The sequence below is a fragment of the Panthera tigris genome, chromosome A2 (assembly GCF_018350195.1).
Source record: "Panthera tigris isolate Pti1 chromosome A2, P.tigris_Pti1_mat1.1, whole genome shotgun sequence".
Classification (NCBI taxonomy): domain Eukaryota; kingdom Metazoa; phylum Chordata; class Mammalia; order Carnivora; family Felidae; genus Panthera; species Panthera tigris.
Window position 1 is genome coordinate 120,823,545 of NC_056661.1, and position 19,770 is coordinate 120,843,314.

A 19,770-nucleotide genomic window follows, 5' to 3' on the forward strand; every position below is an offset into this window, starting at 1 on the left:
TGGGGGGTGGCCTGACGCATCTTTGTGCAAGTCTGTTGGCGGGGTGTTACCTGAGATCCCGCAGCCCTCCCAGGCGCCGGAGGTGAAGCGAGCCCTCTCCAGGCTCCGAAGGATTGCGGGTTCTGTGTCGAATCTGCTGGCGGTCACCCACCCGGCGCGGCGTCGCGGGGTTGGGGAATGTGCGGCTGCGCGCGCGCCGCGGCGTTTACGCGGCGATTTCATCATGCTTCGGACCGGGCCGCGCGCGCCGCTTCCGCCGCCGCCCGCCCCGGACCGCCCAGGCCCGCCGGCTCATGCCCTCTCTGCGTCCAGCGCTGCTTAGAGCCGCTCGCGCCGTGCTGCTGCTGTCGCTGCCGTCCCGGCTCCCGGCCCAGCCTCTGCTCCGGCCCTGCCGGCGCCTCAGCACGCCCGCCCGCGCCCCGACCTCATTCCCCGCCGCAGCCTCCCGGAGCAGCATGGACAGTACCGGGGCTGAGGAGGTGCTCGCCCCTCTCAGGCTCGCAGTGCGCCAGCAGGTACCGGCATTCTGCGTCTCCCCTCGGCCCCGGGCTCTTCTCCCTCTGGTCTGCTCCGCGTCATCCTCTGTCCTCCTCGGGCACCCGTCCACCTCGCGGGTTGCTCCTCTCCTTCATCCGCTGGAAGCCCTTGGTTTCCTGGCATCTTCCTCGTCTCCCCCGATTCGGACTGAAGTCCCCGCGTGCGTCGGCCACCTTCCGTGTCGTGGACACGCGTCCTAGCCTCTCCTTGGGTGACTCCCTCGGATCCCCTTCGACATGCTGAGTCCGTCTCCTCGCGATCTGCTCTCCTTTCCCAATCCTTGTTAATGTCTGCGCCTTTGCTCTCTCCCATGGGGCTGGGATCTGTGACCTTTGGTACTTCTCCTGGCCTAGCTCAATAACCTCAACTTCAGTTTTCCAATCTCTGCGGTGTTCTTTGTGCCACCCGGGTGGTGAGGTTCCCAGTTCTTTCCCGGTCAGAGGAGAAGCTGTCTGTTTTGTCTTCTTAAGACCGGACTCTTTTTTTTTTTTTTTTTTTGTAAATCTTCAGGATGCTTTGAACAATGTTTCCTCCTTGACACCTTCCTTCATTTAGTGCTTGGTTTTGCCGAATGATCGGCTGATAAAAAATAAAAAGTTGAAGCGTGGATGTGAGGAGGTGTTGAACTTCTTTTTCTAATCATGATGTGAGTTCATCATCCTTAGCTCATCGTCCTTCGCTCCTGTCACCTTCTCTGGGTTCCTAATAGTCTTTTAGACTATTTGGAGTGAGTGAGCTTTCAGATCGTAAACCTGGGAAACTGTAAATATTGTTGGGTTCCTGGGTGAAGTCAGCCATCCTCTGTATGGAACACTGAAATTTGATTTTGCGGAAAGGAGGGAAGTTTCATGGACTGGAGTGCTTGGTAATTTAATACAGGCCTTCTTTTCCTAGGGTACTGCATGAATATTAGAATTTAGAAAGGACAGGGAAAAGATTAGTTCAAGTGGATTCCTACATCAAGTCAGGCAGAGCCAAAAGCTTGGAATAGGACCCCAGAATTGATGACCTAGGAGTAAATACCAAATAGGTTTCTCCTGCACGGGTGCCTGATGCAATAACTTCCCTTAGCTACGGAGGGTGGAACCCTCTCTCTCTCTCGGAAATAATTCATTGGGGCACAGTTGCCAAAAATTCAGCAAATTTTGCCACTTTGTAATGTCTGCTTCTCTCTAGTTTGAGAGTGACTGATTCAATCGTATTTTGTTTTGAAATTTCACTATAGGCTTAATTTCTTCTTATTCTTGGGGTCAGAAGGCAGTGTATGCTTATTCTCCGTCTCCCTCCACCCACCCTACCCAAATAAATTAGGTGTGGTTCCTTTGTCTTTCCTGTAACTCACAATTTTTTTTCCATATCTTTTACTTGAAGAAGGAGAATACATCTAATTTGGGAAAACACACCCCCAAACCCCTCCCTCTGCCACGTTTGCCTGAAACTGCTGTGCAGATTATCCATGTGTAGTAAGACTATGAGACTAGTGTAACAGAAGTCAACTTTGATCATGGAACAACTTTCCGATGCAGTTACTATTAGTGTATCGTTTATGTTAGCTTGGGGTTTTTTGTTTTGTTTTGTGTTTTTGGTTTTGGGACTTTAAGATTTTTTTCTGAAGATGTAAGTTAGTTGCTGTCAGTTAGTTCGAGTTCTTTTTCCATTTCTCTAGGACCACACATGTATCAGTTAGCTACCTGGAACTTTGAATCACACAGATTCCAGTGTCAGCTGGAAGGGAATTTAAAGGTCACTTACTTAAAGCCTTTTTTTTTTTTTTTTTTTTTTTGCTTATGAGGAGATGAGACACTATCACATCTGTCCATTTGACATACTTCCATTGGGAAGTTTGTGCAGTTGAAGACATTCTTGGAGTGGGATTTTAAGGCACTTTATGCCACTTGTTAGTGGCATGTATTTTTTTTTTTTTTTTTTAATTTTTGAAAAAATTTATTTTTTGATAGAGACCGAGCACAAGTGGGGGAGGGGAGGGGCAGAGAGAGAAGGAGACACAGAATCCAAAGCAGGCTCCGGGCTCTGAGCTATCAGCACAGAACCCGCCGCGGGGCTTGAACTCACAGATGGTGAGATCATGACCTGTCTTTGAGATCATGACCTGAGGTGAAGTCAGACGCTTAGCCGACCGAGCCACCCAGGTGCCCGTCATGTGGTTTATATAAATTTGCTAATCTGCTAGACTACGTGGATGCTGCTGCTTTTTCATTTGTTGATTGACTGAAATGTATTTTCCCATGGCATATTCTTAGTCATTTCCTGGAGACTTAGTTATGGAACTTGTTGGAGGGCTTCAGAGTATCTAGAAAACGCATTAGTTGTTTGATCAAGGGCACCCTAAGGCAGTTGAAGTTTTTAAAATTTTTATTATTATTATTTTTTTTAGTAATCTCTACTCCCAATTTTGGGCTCAAATTCACATGCTCCCTGAGCTGAGCCAGCCAGGCAGCCCAGGGCAATTGAGTTTTAAAAAAAGGTGGGTATAAGCACAGTATGGCCAACCTTCCTTTTGCCAAATAAGAGTAATTAAAAAATTCGTATAATCCTCAGACTACCATCTGCTTTCCCCTTTCATTTTATAAAAAAAAGTATATTTTAATACAGAAAAGCACATTATAACTCAAAGAACAGTCTTTTTTTTTTTTTTTTTTTTAAGGCTTTATTTTTTAAGTAATCTCTATACCCAGGGTGGGGCTCGAACTCACAACCTAGAGATCAAAAGTCATATGATCTACCAACAGAGTCAGGCACCCCGTTTTAAAAATTTAATTATTTATTTGTTTTAATATTTTAGTTAGTTAATATACAGTGCAATATTGGTTTCAGAAGTAGAATTCAGTGATTCATCCCTTACATACAACACCCAGTGTCATCACAACAGGTGCTCTTAGTTACCCCTCACCCATCACCCATCTAGCCCATCTCCCACCCATGTCCCTCCCTCAACCCTCAGTGTTTTCTTTATTAAGAGTCTCTTGTAGTTTGTTTCCCTTTATTCTTTACCCCCCTCCCCATATGTTCATCTGTTTTATATCTGAAATTCCACATATGAGTGAAATCATATATTTGTCTTTTTCTGATTGACTTATTTAGCTTAGCATAATACACTCTAGTTCCATCCACGTTGCAGATAGCAAGATTTTGTTCTTTTTGATGGCTGAGTAGTATCCCATTGTGTATATATACTACATCTGTATCCATTCTTCAGTTGGTGGACATTTGGGCTCTCTCCATAGTTTGGCTATTGTTGATAATGCTGCTATAAACATGGGGGTGCATGTACCCCTTCAAATCTGTATTTTTGTATCCTTTGGGTAAATACCTAATAGTGCAATTGCTGGATTGTAGGGTAGTTCTATTTTTAGTTTTTTGAGGAACCTCCATACTGTTTTCTAGAGTGGCTGTACCAGTTTGCATTCCCACCAGCAGTGCAAGAGGGCTCCTCTTTCTCTGTATCCCCGTTTTTAAGCAGCCTTTTATATTTATTATTTATTAATTAATATTTATTTTTTTATATTTAATAGGTTTAGGTTTGAAAAAAAGATCTAATGCATTGTCCCTTTTAATTTTTTTTCCTTTTTACTGTGTGTTGGAAAAACCTCTGTCTTGGAGTGTCTTGTTTGAGAACTATTGCTCTATGGCAGTGGTTCTCTGGTCTGCAAACCCTTGGTGGTCCTTAAGGTCAAAGTCAGTTTCATAATAAAACTGAGATGTTATTTTTGTTTTTTACTGTGTTGTTAATTTGCACTGAAAATGCAAAAGCAGTGGTGAATATAACTGCCTGCCCTTACTGCTAATCAAATGAGGACACCAAACCAAGTCCTATTGTCTGTCATACTCTGACAGTTAAAAAAAAAAAAAAAAGTCAGTTTTGCTTTAGAGTGTCCTTGATGGAGCAGTAAAAATTATTAATTTTATTAAATCCAGGCCTTTGTTCGTACATCTTCTTAATGTTCTGTATGACAAAATGGGAAATACACGTAAAGCATACTGAAATATGATGATTGTCTCAGGAAGAACACTCGTGTGATTGAGTTGCAAGCTGACCTATCTGCTTATTTTCACAGAACACTATTTGTAAAATACAGTTTGAGCATTCATTTTCTGGAAAATGAGTGATGTGAGTCTGTCATTTCAAGGAAACAACTGATGGTATATGTAGCCAATAATAAGATCAGGTTTTCGGTTAATTTTAGAGTTTTGGAAAACTTACCTGCTGCATAAGCTTGACAGACTTTTCTGATGAGATGAGTGGTGATATTAACAAATGTACTTGTTTTGATACAGTGTGATAAACAGGTCAGTATTTAGAAGATCTACATAACTCGGTTAACATTTTCCAAATGACCAATACATGTTGTTATGGAATCAAATATTGGTAAGAGATTTATTCAGAGTCTAAGATACATCAATGAATTTAATGTAACAGAGTATAAAAAGTTCCTTGTTATAGTTTCCAATTCCACAATGCTACTAACCTTTAAGAAACTACGACTTGTCAGAATTTTGGCATAGTCTAAAGAAGAATATTCACAATTATTTGAAAAGACTTTTAAAATTCTCCCTTAACTTATGATATTCTTTGTATACTTAACCATTAAAATGTTATTTTGCAAGATAGGCAGATACACACATCTAACTGTCTTCTATTAAGCTAGAAATTAAGGGATTTGCAAAATTACAAAACTGTCACTGTTTTGGCAAATACAGTCATTTTTACAAAAATGTTATTTTTATTCACGTTAGCACATATTGAGCTTTTATTTTTACTTTAAAAGAATTAATAAATATTTTAAAATTTGCATTTAAATTTTTTTTTTTTGAATCGAGCCCTGCTCAGTTTTTGACTTTTTTTTTTTTAAATTTTATTTAAATCCAAGTTAGTTAACATGTAGCGTAATAATGGTTTTAGGAGTAGAATTTAGTGATTCACTTGCATGTAACACCCAGTGCTCATCCCAACAAGTGCCCTCCTTGATGCCCATCACCCATTTAGCCCATCATGCATTTTAATTTCTAATATAGCACAAATAGGTAGAAATAACCCACAATAACAAAAGCTGTTTGAGATCCTCAGTATTTTTTTTTTTTTAAGTTTATTGATTTATTTTGCGAGGGGGGTGGGGAGAGAGAGAGAGAGAGAATGAGAATCACCAGCAGGCTCTGCACTATCAGTGCAGAACCCGATGTAGGGCTCGAACTCATGAACTGTGAGATGGTGACTTGAGCTGAAACCAAGAGCTGGTTGCTTAACCGACTGTGTCACCCAGGCACCCTGGGATCCTCAGTAATTTTTTTTTTATTTTTTTAAATTTTTATTTATTTATTTATTTTTTTAGTAATTTTTAACAGTAGAAAGGGGTTCTAAGACCAAGAAGGTGTAGAACTGATGCGTTAGGGGAATGTAAAGGGCTCAGAATGCTGCCCACAGTGCATAGTATACTCTTGGTAAATGTTAAGTATTGTTCTGAAAGGATTGTGGCTTGTTAGAGCACTAGTGTTACCAAACAAACCATTGCTGGCATGGAGCTCACATTTTCTTGGGGTTGCCAGCTTGGTAACATTTTGCACCTTTACAAGAGGATTGATGTCTTCTGAATTTGGTGAGATAGGATGATAGAGGAACCTTTTTAGTGCTTACTTGGGAGGTCTTTAATAATGATTTACTGTCTGAACCTCTTACATGTCTAATGGTGGGAATAGACATGTGAATAACATTACTTGTGTTTCAGTATTTCACATTTTCTTTTGCTGTGATGGGGAAGATACAGGTGAAACTCTCATCTTGGTAGCAGTAAGAAGTCTTAGGGTTAAGAGCCCTGGATTTTTCTCTGCCCTGATTTTTCTGGACTGTGAGTGTACATTAAAGCTCTTGCTTAATCCAAAGGGCAAGTGAAAAGTTTATGAAGTTTTTGTCAAGGATTATAATACACTTGGGAATCTGAGATGAACTCAACCCACGTATGTGTAAAGGCAGCATCTTACAAGGCCAGGAAATGTTTTCTTGTTGGTTTTTCTTGGCCAACTGAATATGCACCATGATATATATGAAGGATCCATTAAGATCCCTTGGAATGATTTCTCATCTAATAGCTACCCTGCTTTATAATCAGAGGCTTTTAGTTATTAATACATGTCTTAATGGTAGGCATTTACCCAGGAACTAAGCTTCTCAAGGATAATTTAGAGATATTGATGATATTTCATGTCAGTTTCATTCAGTACACACATAACATGCATGGAAGCACAACCCAAAATATAATCGATTGGTGAACAAAGAAGGAAGAAAAATAGTTAGAAGTTAGGCCTTCTTAAGTACCTTCATTCCATGTTTAGATCACCTCCAGTTCTTTTGTTTTCAGGATTGGATCATTATAAATCACGGTTTAATTATTCTATTATTCAGAATAAACATGATTATTTCCTTTCTTCACCGCATTTTACAGATGACTAACCCAGTGTGGGAATCCTCACTCACATACTGCTTCTTTTTAATAGCTGCACTTTCTTTGATGTATGTATTCTATGCCTGAACCTTAAAAGACCAAAAAAAAAGTGCTTCAAGGGAATTTATTTTAAATTCTTCCTGTCTCTACCTTTACGTGTGGCCTTGCTTGCTAGTGTTCTATGAGAAGCTCCAAAAGAAAAAGTGTATGAAATATGTGGGAGTGCTAATACGTGACATGTAGGGGATAGATATTCAGAAGAACTACTTACTTACTTATTCAGTCACTCATGAAGAACCACCATTTGCCAACCTCTTTTCAAAACAAAGGTTTTCACAGAGTTCTTATCCTCATCAAAAAGCACTGTTAGTGAACATTTATGAGATAGGTGCTCTTGGTAGGTAGAGGAAAGGAAAAGAACCACTGAGTAAAGAATAAGTCAGTAGATACTGACTGAATACTAAGTGCTTTGTACTGTGCTAGGTTTAGTTTGTGATATCAACCAACAAATATTTGAGTGCCAGAATTGACATGCCAGAATTCCCATCTTAAAAGGGGCTACTTTATACTGTGTGTAAATAAGTAAGGCACTGGATTGATAGGGTGACTTCAGTTATTCTAAGTGAAATGAAGAAGCTAAAGTTAGAAGATGACTGAGGATGTTGCTTTAGCTGGAGAGGCCAGTACAACGGTATAAAGACTGCTAGTGTATAATCACACCAGACTCACTTGCATATGATAAAATAAGAGGAATAACTAATTCAGTGGCTCTCAACTTTCAGACCCAGTGTCCCTTTTTACACCAGATATTTTGGAATCCCCCATTACGATCTGATAATGAAATTCATAGAAAATATCTATAAAATCTAATTAAAGTATGTGTACACATTGTGTTTTAAGTGTAATACAAAGAAATAATTTATAATAAAATAATTTGTATTTCTTTTTTTAAATGTTTGTTTATGTTGAGAGAGCATGCAGAGTCCTGGGGAGGGCCAGAGAGGTAGGGGGAGAGAGAATCCCAAGCAGGCTCTGTGCTGTCAGCGCAGAGCCCTATTTGGAGCTCAGTCCCACGAATCGTGGGGTCATGACCTGGGCCAAAATCGAGAGTCGGATGCTTAACCGATTGAGCCACCCAGGTGCCCCTAAAATAACGTGTATTTCATTGTGTAAATTCTTGGGTATGAATCCACTGGAAGTTATGCAGAAGTAAGCGAATGCTTCTACCTGTACATGGATTTACAGTGAGTGTGATTGTAATGGATACACATTGATAAAGGTGTATCCTGTTGGTTGCTCAGATACCACGACAACATTGCCATTGGTTACATGTTGTTGTTTGTTTCAAATAATAACTGTTTGTAAAATTGTGAACAAAACAGTGTATAGTTTATATAATCTTCTTTTAAATTATATTTTCCTGGCATTCCTAGAAAACTCAGTGGATGTTAAAACTGGGAGAATACTTCTTATTATATGTAAGCAGAGTTAGGTTCTAGGTTCAGGTAATTATGAACATTGTTGTCACCTCCTGACCAGGACATTCTAAAGTAGAGTGAATTGCAGAGAGGGAAACTGTCACTGAAAGAGGGAAGTGGGAGCTTAGAAGATGTCAGCAACAAGAGGAAAGGGTAATGATGGGCACTTCAAAGGAGCTTGTGTTTTAGAAGGAGGAAAGAGAAATCAGTTTGAAAGTGCAGAGAGGAGTAAGGAAGACATGATCCCATTTCCAGCCTCTGAGGATCAAAGGGCTGGGATAGAAAACTCACCCTGTAGTTGAAACAGCGTCAAGAGGGGGAACTATTGTAATGCTGGAGTATTTGGGAAATGAATTTCATTAAGTGAAGGAAGATGCTTTTGGATAAGCGGATGAACATTATTGGAAGCATGGGGGTAGGAACAGTCACCAAACTAAGAATGCTATGTGTTTGTGAGAAGTTTACAAAGGTGGGAGAGAAATGACATGAATTAGGGTGGTTTGGGGTGAGTGTATCTCAGTGCAGACACCTTTGGATGAGAACCAAACTGGTCATCTCTTCTAGCAATCTAGTTTGTGAGGTGTGAAAGGGGGAGTGTAGACTGAAATTTGAAACTGACCACATATTGGAGGTAAAGAAGGATAACTTGATGTTTCTTGTTTGGAAAGTGGTAGATGTTGTTAACAAATAGCAATACATAGGAGAAGGAACAAGTTTAGGACAGAGAACAATAATAATTCAGTCATAAACAAGTTCTGTTTGAAGTATTTGAAAATAACTCAGCCACAACCAAGTTCGGGTGTTTTATAGCATGATAACAGCTATCAGTTTTTGTGTGTCTGATGTTTGTTAGGTACTGTTGAAAATATTCTACTTAAATTGTTTCATTTGCTCTTTATAGCAATTCAGTGAGGTATTATCATCCTGATTTTATAGTTGAGGAAACGAGCTCAAAGAGGTTTCAGCTTGTTCAAGGTTTCACGGTTACCTGATCAGGGATGAAAAATCCACGTCTTTAATCCCTCATAAGTACCATATTTTACAGACTTGTCTAGATGTGGATTTTTGTTTTGCATGTCGTTTGAATTTCATTGTGCTTCCTAAATCTGAGAATTCCTGTCTTTGAGCAATTATAGAAAAATTCATAGTCATTATCTTTTCAAATGGAACCTCTTACAGATTTTCTTTACTTTCTTTGAGAATTCTGGCTGGATAAACGTTAGACTCTTTTTTTCTGTGTCTCATTACCCTGTTTATATTTTTAACTCTTTGTCTCGCTGCTCCATTCCATGGATTACCCATGGATAATTTATTTAGGTCTATACTCTTAAGTCACTAATTTTCTCTTCTACTTTGATCTGCTATTTAACATGTCCATTGAGTTTTTAATTTCAGTGATTCATTTCTAGATGATCGATGTGGTTCTTTTTTCCCCTTTTTTATTGTTTATATTGAAGTATATCTGACACACCGTGTTACATAGGTGTACAACATGGTGATTTGACAGGTTTATACATTATGCTGTGCTCACCACAAGAATAACTACCACCTGTCACCATACAACACTATTACGGTATCATTGACTATATTCTCTGTGCTGTACCTTTTATCCTCATGACTTACTCATTCCATAACTAGAAGCCTGTGTCTCCCACTCCTCTTCACTCATTTTCCCCAGTCCTCACCCTCTCCCCCTGTCATCTCATGGGACCTGAACCTGTATGGTTCTTTTTCAGGTTTCCTGATGGTTTTTGATAGTCTCTTATTTATTGCTCATGTTTTTGACTCCTTTCATTATTTTTTTTAAAACCGTCTTAAGCGTTTACAAAGTGTATTTGATCTTTCTAATACTTTGGAGGCTCTAATTCTGTTGTCATTTCTGCTGAGTCTCATCTATGGTGGCTTGTTTCCTCATGGGTTTTTAAATTTTGAGCTGAGTGCTTATTATTTTGGTGACCTTGATCTGTGAAAATCCTAAAAAGCCTATGTGGAAGGTCTAGAGAGCAGTTACTTCTTCTGGAAACCCAAAGGCTCTGTCAAGTTGACAACTTTAATTTCTCAGCTTGAAGTTTCCCAGACCATGTAAGTAATGTTTTTGTGCTTTCTCAGATTACTATCTCCACCACATTACCCTAAGTGTTGGGATCAGTGTACAGGTGGTAGGTTGTTGGAAGTGAACAAGATATTCTAGAGAAATTAGTGAGGAAAAATTCTAACAATTAAGAAAAGGGCAGAGGCGGGGGATGCCTGGGTGGCTCAGTCGGTTAAACGTCCAACTTTAGCTCTGGTCATGATCTCGCAGTTTGAGTTTGAGCCCCACATCCGGCTCTGTGCTGACAGCTCAGAGCCTGGAGCCTGCTTCAGATTCTGTGTCTCCCTCTCTCTCTGACCCTCCCCCGTTCATGCTCTGTCTCTCCCCCCGCCCCTCAATAATTAAAAAAACAAAAAAGTTTAAAAAAAAATAGAAAAGGGCAGAGGAATATGAGTCAGTAGTGACCCAGAAGAAATGGGGTGTCTGGGTGGCTCAGTCGGTTAGGCTTCTGACTTTGGCTCAGGTCATGATCTTATGGTTCTTGGATTTCAGCCCTGTGTCTGGCTCTGTGTTGACAATGTGGAGCCTGCTTGGGATTCTCTCTCTTTCCCTCTCTCTCTGCCCCTCCCCAACTCACGCTATCTCTTTCTTTCTCTCTCAAAAATAAAATAAATAAACTTAAAAAAAAAAAGAAATGGCCAGAGAAGTAGGTGGGAAAGCAATATAGTCTGTTTTTTATAAATAGGGGAGAGATTCAAGAGGAGGGTGGTTGATTTATTGGCTCTTCGTGTTCTCAGTACTAACCTGTTCTTTCATACTTTTTATCAATGCTTTTCTCTCCTCCTTTTCCATTTGTCCCCTCTCCCAAAAGGAAAAAGAAAGCACACTAGTACTTATCCCCTTAGAACATAGTTATTTGTATAGTAATCTGGGTTTGTGTGTTTTGCTGAGGGCACAGACCTTCAGTTATTTATGACCTCTCACGTAATAAACATTTGAATTGCCTTATTCTTACACAGATGCTTTTTAAAGGGCATGCTTAAAAACACATTCAAAACTTTTCTTGACTTCTGAAACCAGTCCTGACTATACATTCTCTTTGTTGGCCAGGGAGATCTTGTACGAAAACTGAAAGAAGATAAAGCACCCCAAGTAGATGTAGACAAAGCCGTAGCAGAGCTCAAAGCACGGAAGAGGGTCCTGGAAGCAAAGGTGAGTCTTGGGATCCTAAAATAGGAACGTAAATTGGTCTAGGATTGTTAATCTGTCAGGGTGGGAAAGACCTAGAAGAGTGTCTGAACAAATATCATTTGCTTTATCTCTATTTATCCAGAATGCCTTCTCCTCCCCCACTACCCAGCAGACTTCTCATCCTTTCAAATTGCATCTCAAAATGTCACCTTTTCTATGAAGCTTCCCTGACTTCTGACCTCCCCCTCCCCCAAATGCTAGACTCAGTATGCTCCGTGAATTTCCCTAGAAGGCATTGTGCTCACTCTTCTTTATGAATTCTTCCATGCCTGTAAATAGTGGTTTTGTGTTAAATTTTTTCTTTTAAGGAAAAGGTATATCCATCTAATACTTGCTCCCAAATCTTTCAAACAATAAATCTCCCATCACCAAACTGAAATCGTGTGGAATTCTAATTCATGATCTTACTACTGTCATCCACTAAAAATTCAGACATTGCTTATCAGTATCTGCATCTAATAAGTAAGCTTAGTCTTGCAATCTTGGAAATGATCATATACTTTGCTAAATAATTAAGTAAAGGTACCTTTTCTGTAACTCAAAGGGGGAAAAAACCCTAAGGTTTCTATTTTTTAAAGGTATCAAAATCTTGTCTGATAAATTTTATATTGAATTTTGTTGAGGAATCAACTGAATTCACATATATAAATTCATATTTCCACTCACCCCTCCAGTCACACGTTTTCTATTTAAAAATCCCTTACAGGAGCTAGCATTACAGCCCAAAGATGACATTGTAGACAGAGCAAAAATGGAAGATACCCTGAAGAGGAGATTTTTCTACGATCAAGCTTTTGCTATTTATGGAGGTAGGGGATTAATGATAGAGCAGTTATGTTGTTGGTGGTTTTAATATGTGCTTAAATCAAAAACATGGCTTTTCAATTGATACCTAATTGTATCAAGTCACGTAAAACAGGATATTTTGCTTTTGTTCCTTTAAAGTTGGCCATTGGTGTAAAATCTGTTTATGTCTTTCCACCCTACTTATTCTTAAAGACTGCTTTTTTCCATTAGGATGTAGGGAATTGGTAGGGGCCCAGGTATTAAGCACTTAATATGTCCATGTACCTATCAGATAGACTCTTCTTTGGAGCACTCGAGCGCCATTGTAACATTGGCCGGCTGTACTGTGCACCTCCACACAAGGGCAGTGATAAGCCAGGGTCCCCCAGATTATTCTTTATGGCAACTGCCAAGAGAAAGCGTTCTTCACAGGTATGTAGATAAATCTCTATAATTATATTTGCCTATCTGCCTATCTGTAGGCAAATATAATTACTGATTAAATGTGTAGTGGTATTTTTCAGTTAGTGGAGATCATTGCAGTAGGATTAGACTTTTAGTACTTTGCCACTGAAACTTGATTCAGGTTTGGCTAAGCAGATCTCTAAATGTTTAACTTCTTAAGGTTTAAATATAGTGGCTCATATACTCAAGATTAAGTATAGTGGCTCATATACCCAAGAATAATTTAGAGAATTGGGTGCTAAAATATTAGGTCATTTTACCAGCTGCCGCAGCAAGTTATATCTATGGCACAAAACTGTAATCTGCTTTTTCATTTTGTTTCTCATATATGGAGGAACATCATTTGCTTTTAGTTTTTTTCTAAACCTACTTGGAACTCTTAATGTGTGAATATAATAAATGGAGTATGAGCTTTTAAATGTTACATCTGTTGGCTAGCTGGAAGTAAGACTCTTCAGTATTGAGGGATTCGAATTGCTGACTTTAATACCTTTTTAGGGAGTGTGTGAAGTCTTACAGTTTCTCGTGTCTTTTTGCTTTCATTTGCTTAGAGTGACAAGTTTGCTTAGAGTGACAAGTCCACGTTTTACTCATTCATATTTTATAGGCGTTAGTGGTCTGTATGATTTTGGGCCAGTTGGATGTGCTTTGAAGAACAATATTATTCAGACCTGGAGGCAGCACTTTATCCAAGAGGAGCAGATCCTAGAGATTGATTGTACCATGCTTACTCCCGAACCAGTTTTAAAGTAAGATCTCTACTTGGGGGGCTGAAATTCTTTAATAATGCATATTTAAGTAACTTCTCCTGATTACAAAAACCACCCATATTCACTATAAAAATCTGGAAAATAAAGACAAACAAAATACATACCTAATGTCCATAGACAGCCAAGTTAAAATTACTGTATATATTCTTACTGTGTTCTTTCTCTGGAAGTCCCTGTATATACATCAACATCAGCAGCACACTGCTTTTTTCATGTAATGTAGGTGAACATTTACTTACATCGTTAAATGTTCTTCTAAAGCGTTTTTAATGACAGCATAGTATTCTCTTGTGGATGTGCCATAATTTATTTAGTTAGTGCCATATTGTAGGCATTTAAATTGTTCCTCATTTTTGAGTCTGCTGAACATCTGATAGATGGATTTTTGCAAATATATATGATTATTTCCTTACTCTGAGTTTTTAGAAGTTTTGGGCAAAGGTGTGTATGCATTTAGAATTGAATACTGCTATTTGTGTTGAAGTTTTAGTGCAGAAATTTAGATTATCCCTACTAACATTGTTGAAAGCAGGGCAGGATTGCTTGAATATAAAACAGAAAGAAGAATTCTTACCATTTTGTATCTCATCACTTCATTTCATGTTGCCTGGTAAAGAGTTAATTTTCACTGTTTGCATCCTTTGGGCTCTCTCAATAATTTCAGCCAATTAAAAGAAAAAAACTGGTGATGGATCTAAAAGATCTAACCTGGATCTAACCTGTCCTTTAGCCGTTTGCTCCACTAATAGGAACTGTGTAACAGGTAATACCAGTGTCCATTCAGGTTTCAGTGGCAGAAAACTCTTTCCTTAAGATTCAGGATCCATGCTGAGTATCATGAATTCTTGCCTAGTTACATTCCCTATGGTTTCGGCCTTTGCTTAGATCGTTAATAATGGGGTAGGCATGGATTAATTGATTCTGCAAAGTAGTACATGCTTTATGGCAACTTGTGGAGAAGTATAATCTAGTTGATGTCTTTTCCCTATGGGAAGAAAGAACTTAGGGAAAGGGTGAGGATGTATTTGAAGAAGAATGTTCTCGGCATACATTATTATCTACCATGGATACATCATTGTATACATATGGGAGCTTCCACCTCTCAGATGCATAGATATAAGCTTAATATACTCCATATAGGAGGAAGATTGTCTTATAAGGTAAAATCTATGTTTTAATTTGTATGAAAGTGACAGATTGGCTTGGCATTTGTTAACTTAGGACCTCTGGCCACGTAGATAAATTTGCTGACTTCATGGTGAAAGATGTAAAAAATGGAGAGTGTTTTCGCGCTGACCATCTGTTAAAAGGTATGGTTTTTCATCTCAGACATTCTTCCAGGTTGAATTCATCAAAACAAAGGGTTTAGATGAAACTTTTCTCATATTTTTTCTCTTAAAAATTTGTTGGTGCACCTGAAACCAATTTTACCATATATGTTAACTACAATTTAAATAAAAATTCGAAATAAAAAAAAATTGGGGGGCATAACATACAAAAGATTAAAGCGCGCAGATCTTACATATACAGGCATACCTCACTTTATTGCATTCCACCTTATTGTGCTTGGCAGATACTGCATTTTTTTTACAAATGGAAGTTTGTGGCAACTGTATCAGGCAAGTCTATCAGCACTGTTTTTCCAGCTGCTTTTGCTCACTTTGTCTCTGTCACAAAGAGAATCACAAGAATTTGGTAATTCTTGCAATATTTTAAACTTTTTCATAATTATTGTATTTGTTATGGTGATCAGTGATTAGGACTTTCTGAGAGCTCAAATGATAGCATTTTAGCAATAAAATATTTTTAAATAAGGTATGTACTTTTTTAGATATAATGCTGTTGCATATTTAACAGAGTACAGTATGATGCAGACCTAACTTTTATATGTACTGGGAAACCGAAACATTCATTTGACTTGCTTTATTGCAATATTTGTTATATTGTGGTTTGGAACCGAACCCACAATATATCTGAGGTATGCCTGTATGGATCCAGTCCCTTATTTAACAAGAAGTTTTTATACATGATAAGTAGAAACTCTTAAGTCCTGCAAAAGAATCAGGACAGTGTTATGGTTCTCCCTGTAAAATCAACCATGGAGTTTATATAAAGTAAGAACACTATCCTTGGATTCATTTTCTTACCACTTGAGCACTGAATCTCAAAGTGCATTTTCCTTTTTCCCATTGATTGGAATTGACATGTACCAACACTGTTCTTGTAGCTCATTTACAGAAATTGATGTCTGATAAGAAGTGCTCTGCTGAGAAGAAATCAGAGATGGAAAGTGTCTTGGCTCAGGTGAGTACTTTAGAGATGTTATCACAGTAACTCAGGAAGGTGCTGTCTTTCTTTCAGTGTTTGGTGACTGTTGAATTTCACATTGCGCTGACCCTGGCCACAATTGTAAAGAAGTAGAGTTTACCTTCTGTCTCTCTTTGCATTTTTATTTTCTTCTTTCGCTGCCTTCTGTGGCTAATACTTTATGTTAGCCCAAACTAGCAATTCAGTGTAAATAGGCATGAAATTTGTTCTGTCTCCTTCGAAACCAGTTTTCTGGATTCAATAGCAAAAACCAGACGAGTGGCTGAAGATGAATGTTGTTCAGTCTTGCTGTAGAGATTTTGGGGAAGATACCTTCATGAGCACTGTCTCATCAGCCACTTGATCTACTTGTGGTTGCACCGTCCCTGACTCCATGCTGTTACTGTTAAAACCCAGTGAGCAGGCCCCTGCTTTCCCTATAGACTAAAAGTTTCATAATTTCTATTTAAGTTGGCAAAGTTTAGGGAAGACAAAAGAGACCATAGAGATAATCGATTCTTGTACCAAGTGCAGGAATACCTTCTATATCAGAAATAGTTCTTATCCTCCTTTTGGGTCACAGATCACTTTAAGAATATTATGAAAACTGCACCTCTTTGCCCCAGGAATATGCACATGCCCATGTACATATGTTGCTGACTTCTCATGTCAGTGTATTCATTTAAGCAAAGTACATTTCTCCAACACCATGTTTGATCATGAGGTCCATCAAAGCTTACCTCTTAAATTTTATGTACTTCCTTGGGTAAAAATACACACACACACACACACACACACACACACACACACCACTGCTATATTTATACATCTTTTCTTTATATTGGTATATATATATATGTGAGGCTGAATGTAGGAATCCCTACCTCTTTGCTTTTTACTCATGCGAATTTATTAGATACTTTTCCACTGTTGCCTTATTTTCTACAAATATGCTGATTTTTCCCTGTGATATCTAGCTTTCTAACGGTAGAGAAATTTTTTCCTTCCTCGTTTAAATTGAAAGAAAATCTCAATTTGGCTGTTGACTAATCTGCCAATTGATTTTAGTCCTTGTGAGGTATATTTTATCCTTGGTTAAAGCTCATTACTTTAGTATTGTTGTTCATGGTTTAGTAAATCAGTTCTTGAGTTTTGACAGTTGTAGTTACACATTCATTTCTCATTTCCTTTTCCAAAGGCATGACCTTTAATAGAAAGAAGAAATGAAAAGCACTTCTAATTACCCCTAAATTACTGTTTCCCGTTTAGTATGTTAGACCTACTAAGTTTTTGTGAGTATGTATCTTTGATCTTAGCAGTTTCATTCATTTCCGAGTCAAGTGTCAGACCAGGAAGTAATTAGCTGATTTGTTAAGTCATAATTTATAGTTTGAAATCTGACTCTGTTTCATCTCATATGCATGGTCTTGGGAGAGCAGTCTGTTTTTTGATTTGCCATATCAGATACACATACAAGCTGTCAATGTAATGTTCAGTGAAAAGTTGGGGACTGTGGTCTGGTACTCAGAAATGGCCCTGGTGGATTCACAGCCAAAGGCCCATCTGTTTACTTGAGTGAGTAATAATATTTTCTCCACCTGTTAGTGCCTTTGATTCCTTTTCAGCTGTATGAAGCACGATAGCTTCTTTAAAAGCACCGATTCACCCTCTGAGTTAGGATGAGCTTTATTCCTGTTATGTGGATCCAGTAGCTCAGAATTAATTGTTTTTCTTCTGTATCCATTTTTGCTGACCTATTTCTGAATGTACCAGTTTTTAAAGTCATTTTTTAACTTCCATTAAAAAAAATTGGTAATATATTTTTAAATGTATATTTATTTTTGAGAGAGAGAGAGAGCATGAGCGGGAGATTTGCAGAGAGAGGGGGGGACAGAGGATCCAAAGCGGGCTCCACAATGACAGTAGAGAGCCTGATGCAGGGCTCAAACTCAAACTGCGAGATCATTATCTGAGCTGAAGTTGGATGCTCAACCGACTGAGCCACCCAGGCGCCCCTAAAAAATTATTTTTTAAAGTTGAATCATTTGTTCCTTAGTGTTTCCTACTGTCTGGATTTGGCTGACTGTATCATTTTAGTGATATTTTACATGTTCCTCCGTTTCCATATTTCTTGTAATTTGGTAGTCAGATCTAGAGGCCCGATCAGATATCTTTGTCAAGACACTTAGTAAGTAGTATAATGTATGCTATGTACCAGGCCCTGTGCTAAGTACTTTACATAATCTTTTTTTTTTTTTTTAAGTTTATTTATTTTGAGAGAGAGAGAGAGATTACAAGAAGGGGAGGGGCAGAGAAGGAGAGAGAGGGAGAGAGAGGGAATCCCAAGCAGGCTCCACACTGTCAGCACAGAGTCTGACACGGGGCTTGAACTCATGAACCTCAAGATCATGACCTGAGCCGAAATCAAGAGTTAGACACTTAACTGACTGAGCCACCCAGGTGCCCCTACATAGTTAATATTCATAGTAGCCCTTCATAGTGAAGTAGGTTTTGTTTTCCAGTTTCACAGAGAAGCAAAATGAGGCTCTGAGAGGTTAGGTAAGAACTTACTTTTAAGTCACACAACCCATTAGTGGTAGAGTTGGGCAGTTTATCTAGCATTTTCTGACTCCAGAGCCTCAGTTCTTATGGCCATGAGTTGATTTATCTAATTATTTTGTTTCTCTTGGGAGATTTTTTTTTTTAAGTTTTGAATATTCTTCAGTATTAGATGGTTTGTCAGTCATTTGAAATTTTTGAATTGGAGGGTCATACATTATTTTAGAGTTTGGCATTGATTATCGATGTATAAAATGTGCAATAAATTGGAACAAGCAGACATGAATAAGAAACAGCTTCTGCTTTCAAGATCTTAATATCTAGTGGGAAAGAAAAGGTATATGCACATTTAATGAATAGACAGGGAAGGGAACCTGACTGAAATATGCACAGAGTGGTAAAATTCAACTTGGAACACTTACTTACATGATTTCAGATGCTTGCCAGTCAGTAGCTATTGTAACTGAAGCAGAGACACTTTTGCTTTATCTTTCATTGTGAGATGGTGAATGTGTGAGTTTTAGGTCAGTCCCAGAAAGATACTCCATTTTTCTAGAATGGTAAATGGTAAATTGATAAATGGAAAGTGTGTGAACTGGTTATGGTTTTAATTTGGATATCTTGGGGGTTAGGTTAATTCTGATGTTCTTGTTTTGGGTGACTTTTAATGATGGATGGGTTTTATATATAATACTCTTATCTTATGCCCTGTTTTTTTTCCTCAGTCTTTTACATTAATTATTTTCTTGACCTATCCTTTAGCTTGATAACTATGGACAGCAAGAACTTGGGGATCTTTTTGTGAACTATAATGTAAAATCCCCCATTACTGGAAATGATCTGTCCCCTCCAGTATCTTTTAACTTAATGTTCAAGACCTTCATTGGGCCTGGAGGAAACATGCCTGGGTATGTATCACTTATTCTTTATGTAATGAAGGTATTAAAATTTCTCATAATAAAAAGTGAACATCATTATCAGCCATGAAGGAAAACTTTTGATAAGTGATATGTAGAAAGTGCAGATAAATATATTAAGGAGAAATAATGACAGACATATTATTAAGTATATTCCTTCTAACTCTTTCTGAATGTAATTTTTTTAGTGTATGTGATAATTTTTTTTTTGTC

General features: G+C 38.4%; 1 protein-coding gene across 1 annotated transcript in view; it reads left to right on the forward strand.

Annotated features, from left to right (window-relative positions):
* The first annotated feature begins 221 nt into the window (after positions 1-221).
* Positions 222-19,770, forward strand: part of GARS1 (glycyl-tRNA synthetase 1) — a 44,952-nt gene continuing 25,403 nt past the window's right edge. Inside the window, exons 1-7 of the mRNA XM_015541270.2 lie at positions 222-515; positions 11,613-11,714; positions 12,460-12,562; positions 13,612-13,753; positions 14,996-15,084; positions 16,002-16,078; positions 19,403-19,548. Of these exons, the coding sequence (XP_015396756.2) occupies positions 294-515; positions 11,613-11,714; positions 12,460-12,562; positions 13,612-13,753; positions 14,996-15,084; positions 16,002-16,078; positions 19,403-19,548 (881 nt within the window). The 5' untranslated portion in view covers positions 222-293. The remainder of the gene's footprint in view (positions 516-11,612; positions 11,715-12,459; positions 12,563-13,611; positions 13,754-14,995; positions 15,085-16,001; positions 16,079-19,402; positions 19,549-19,770) is intronic.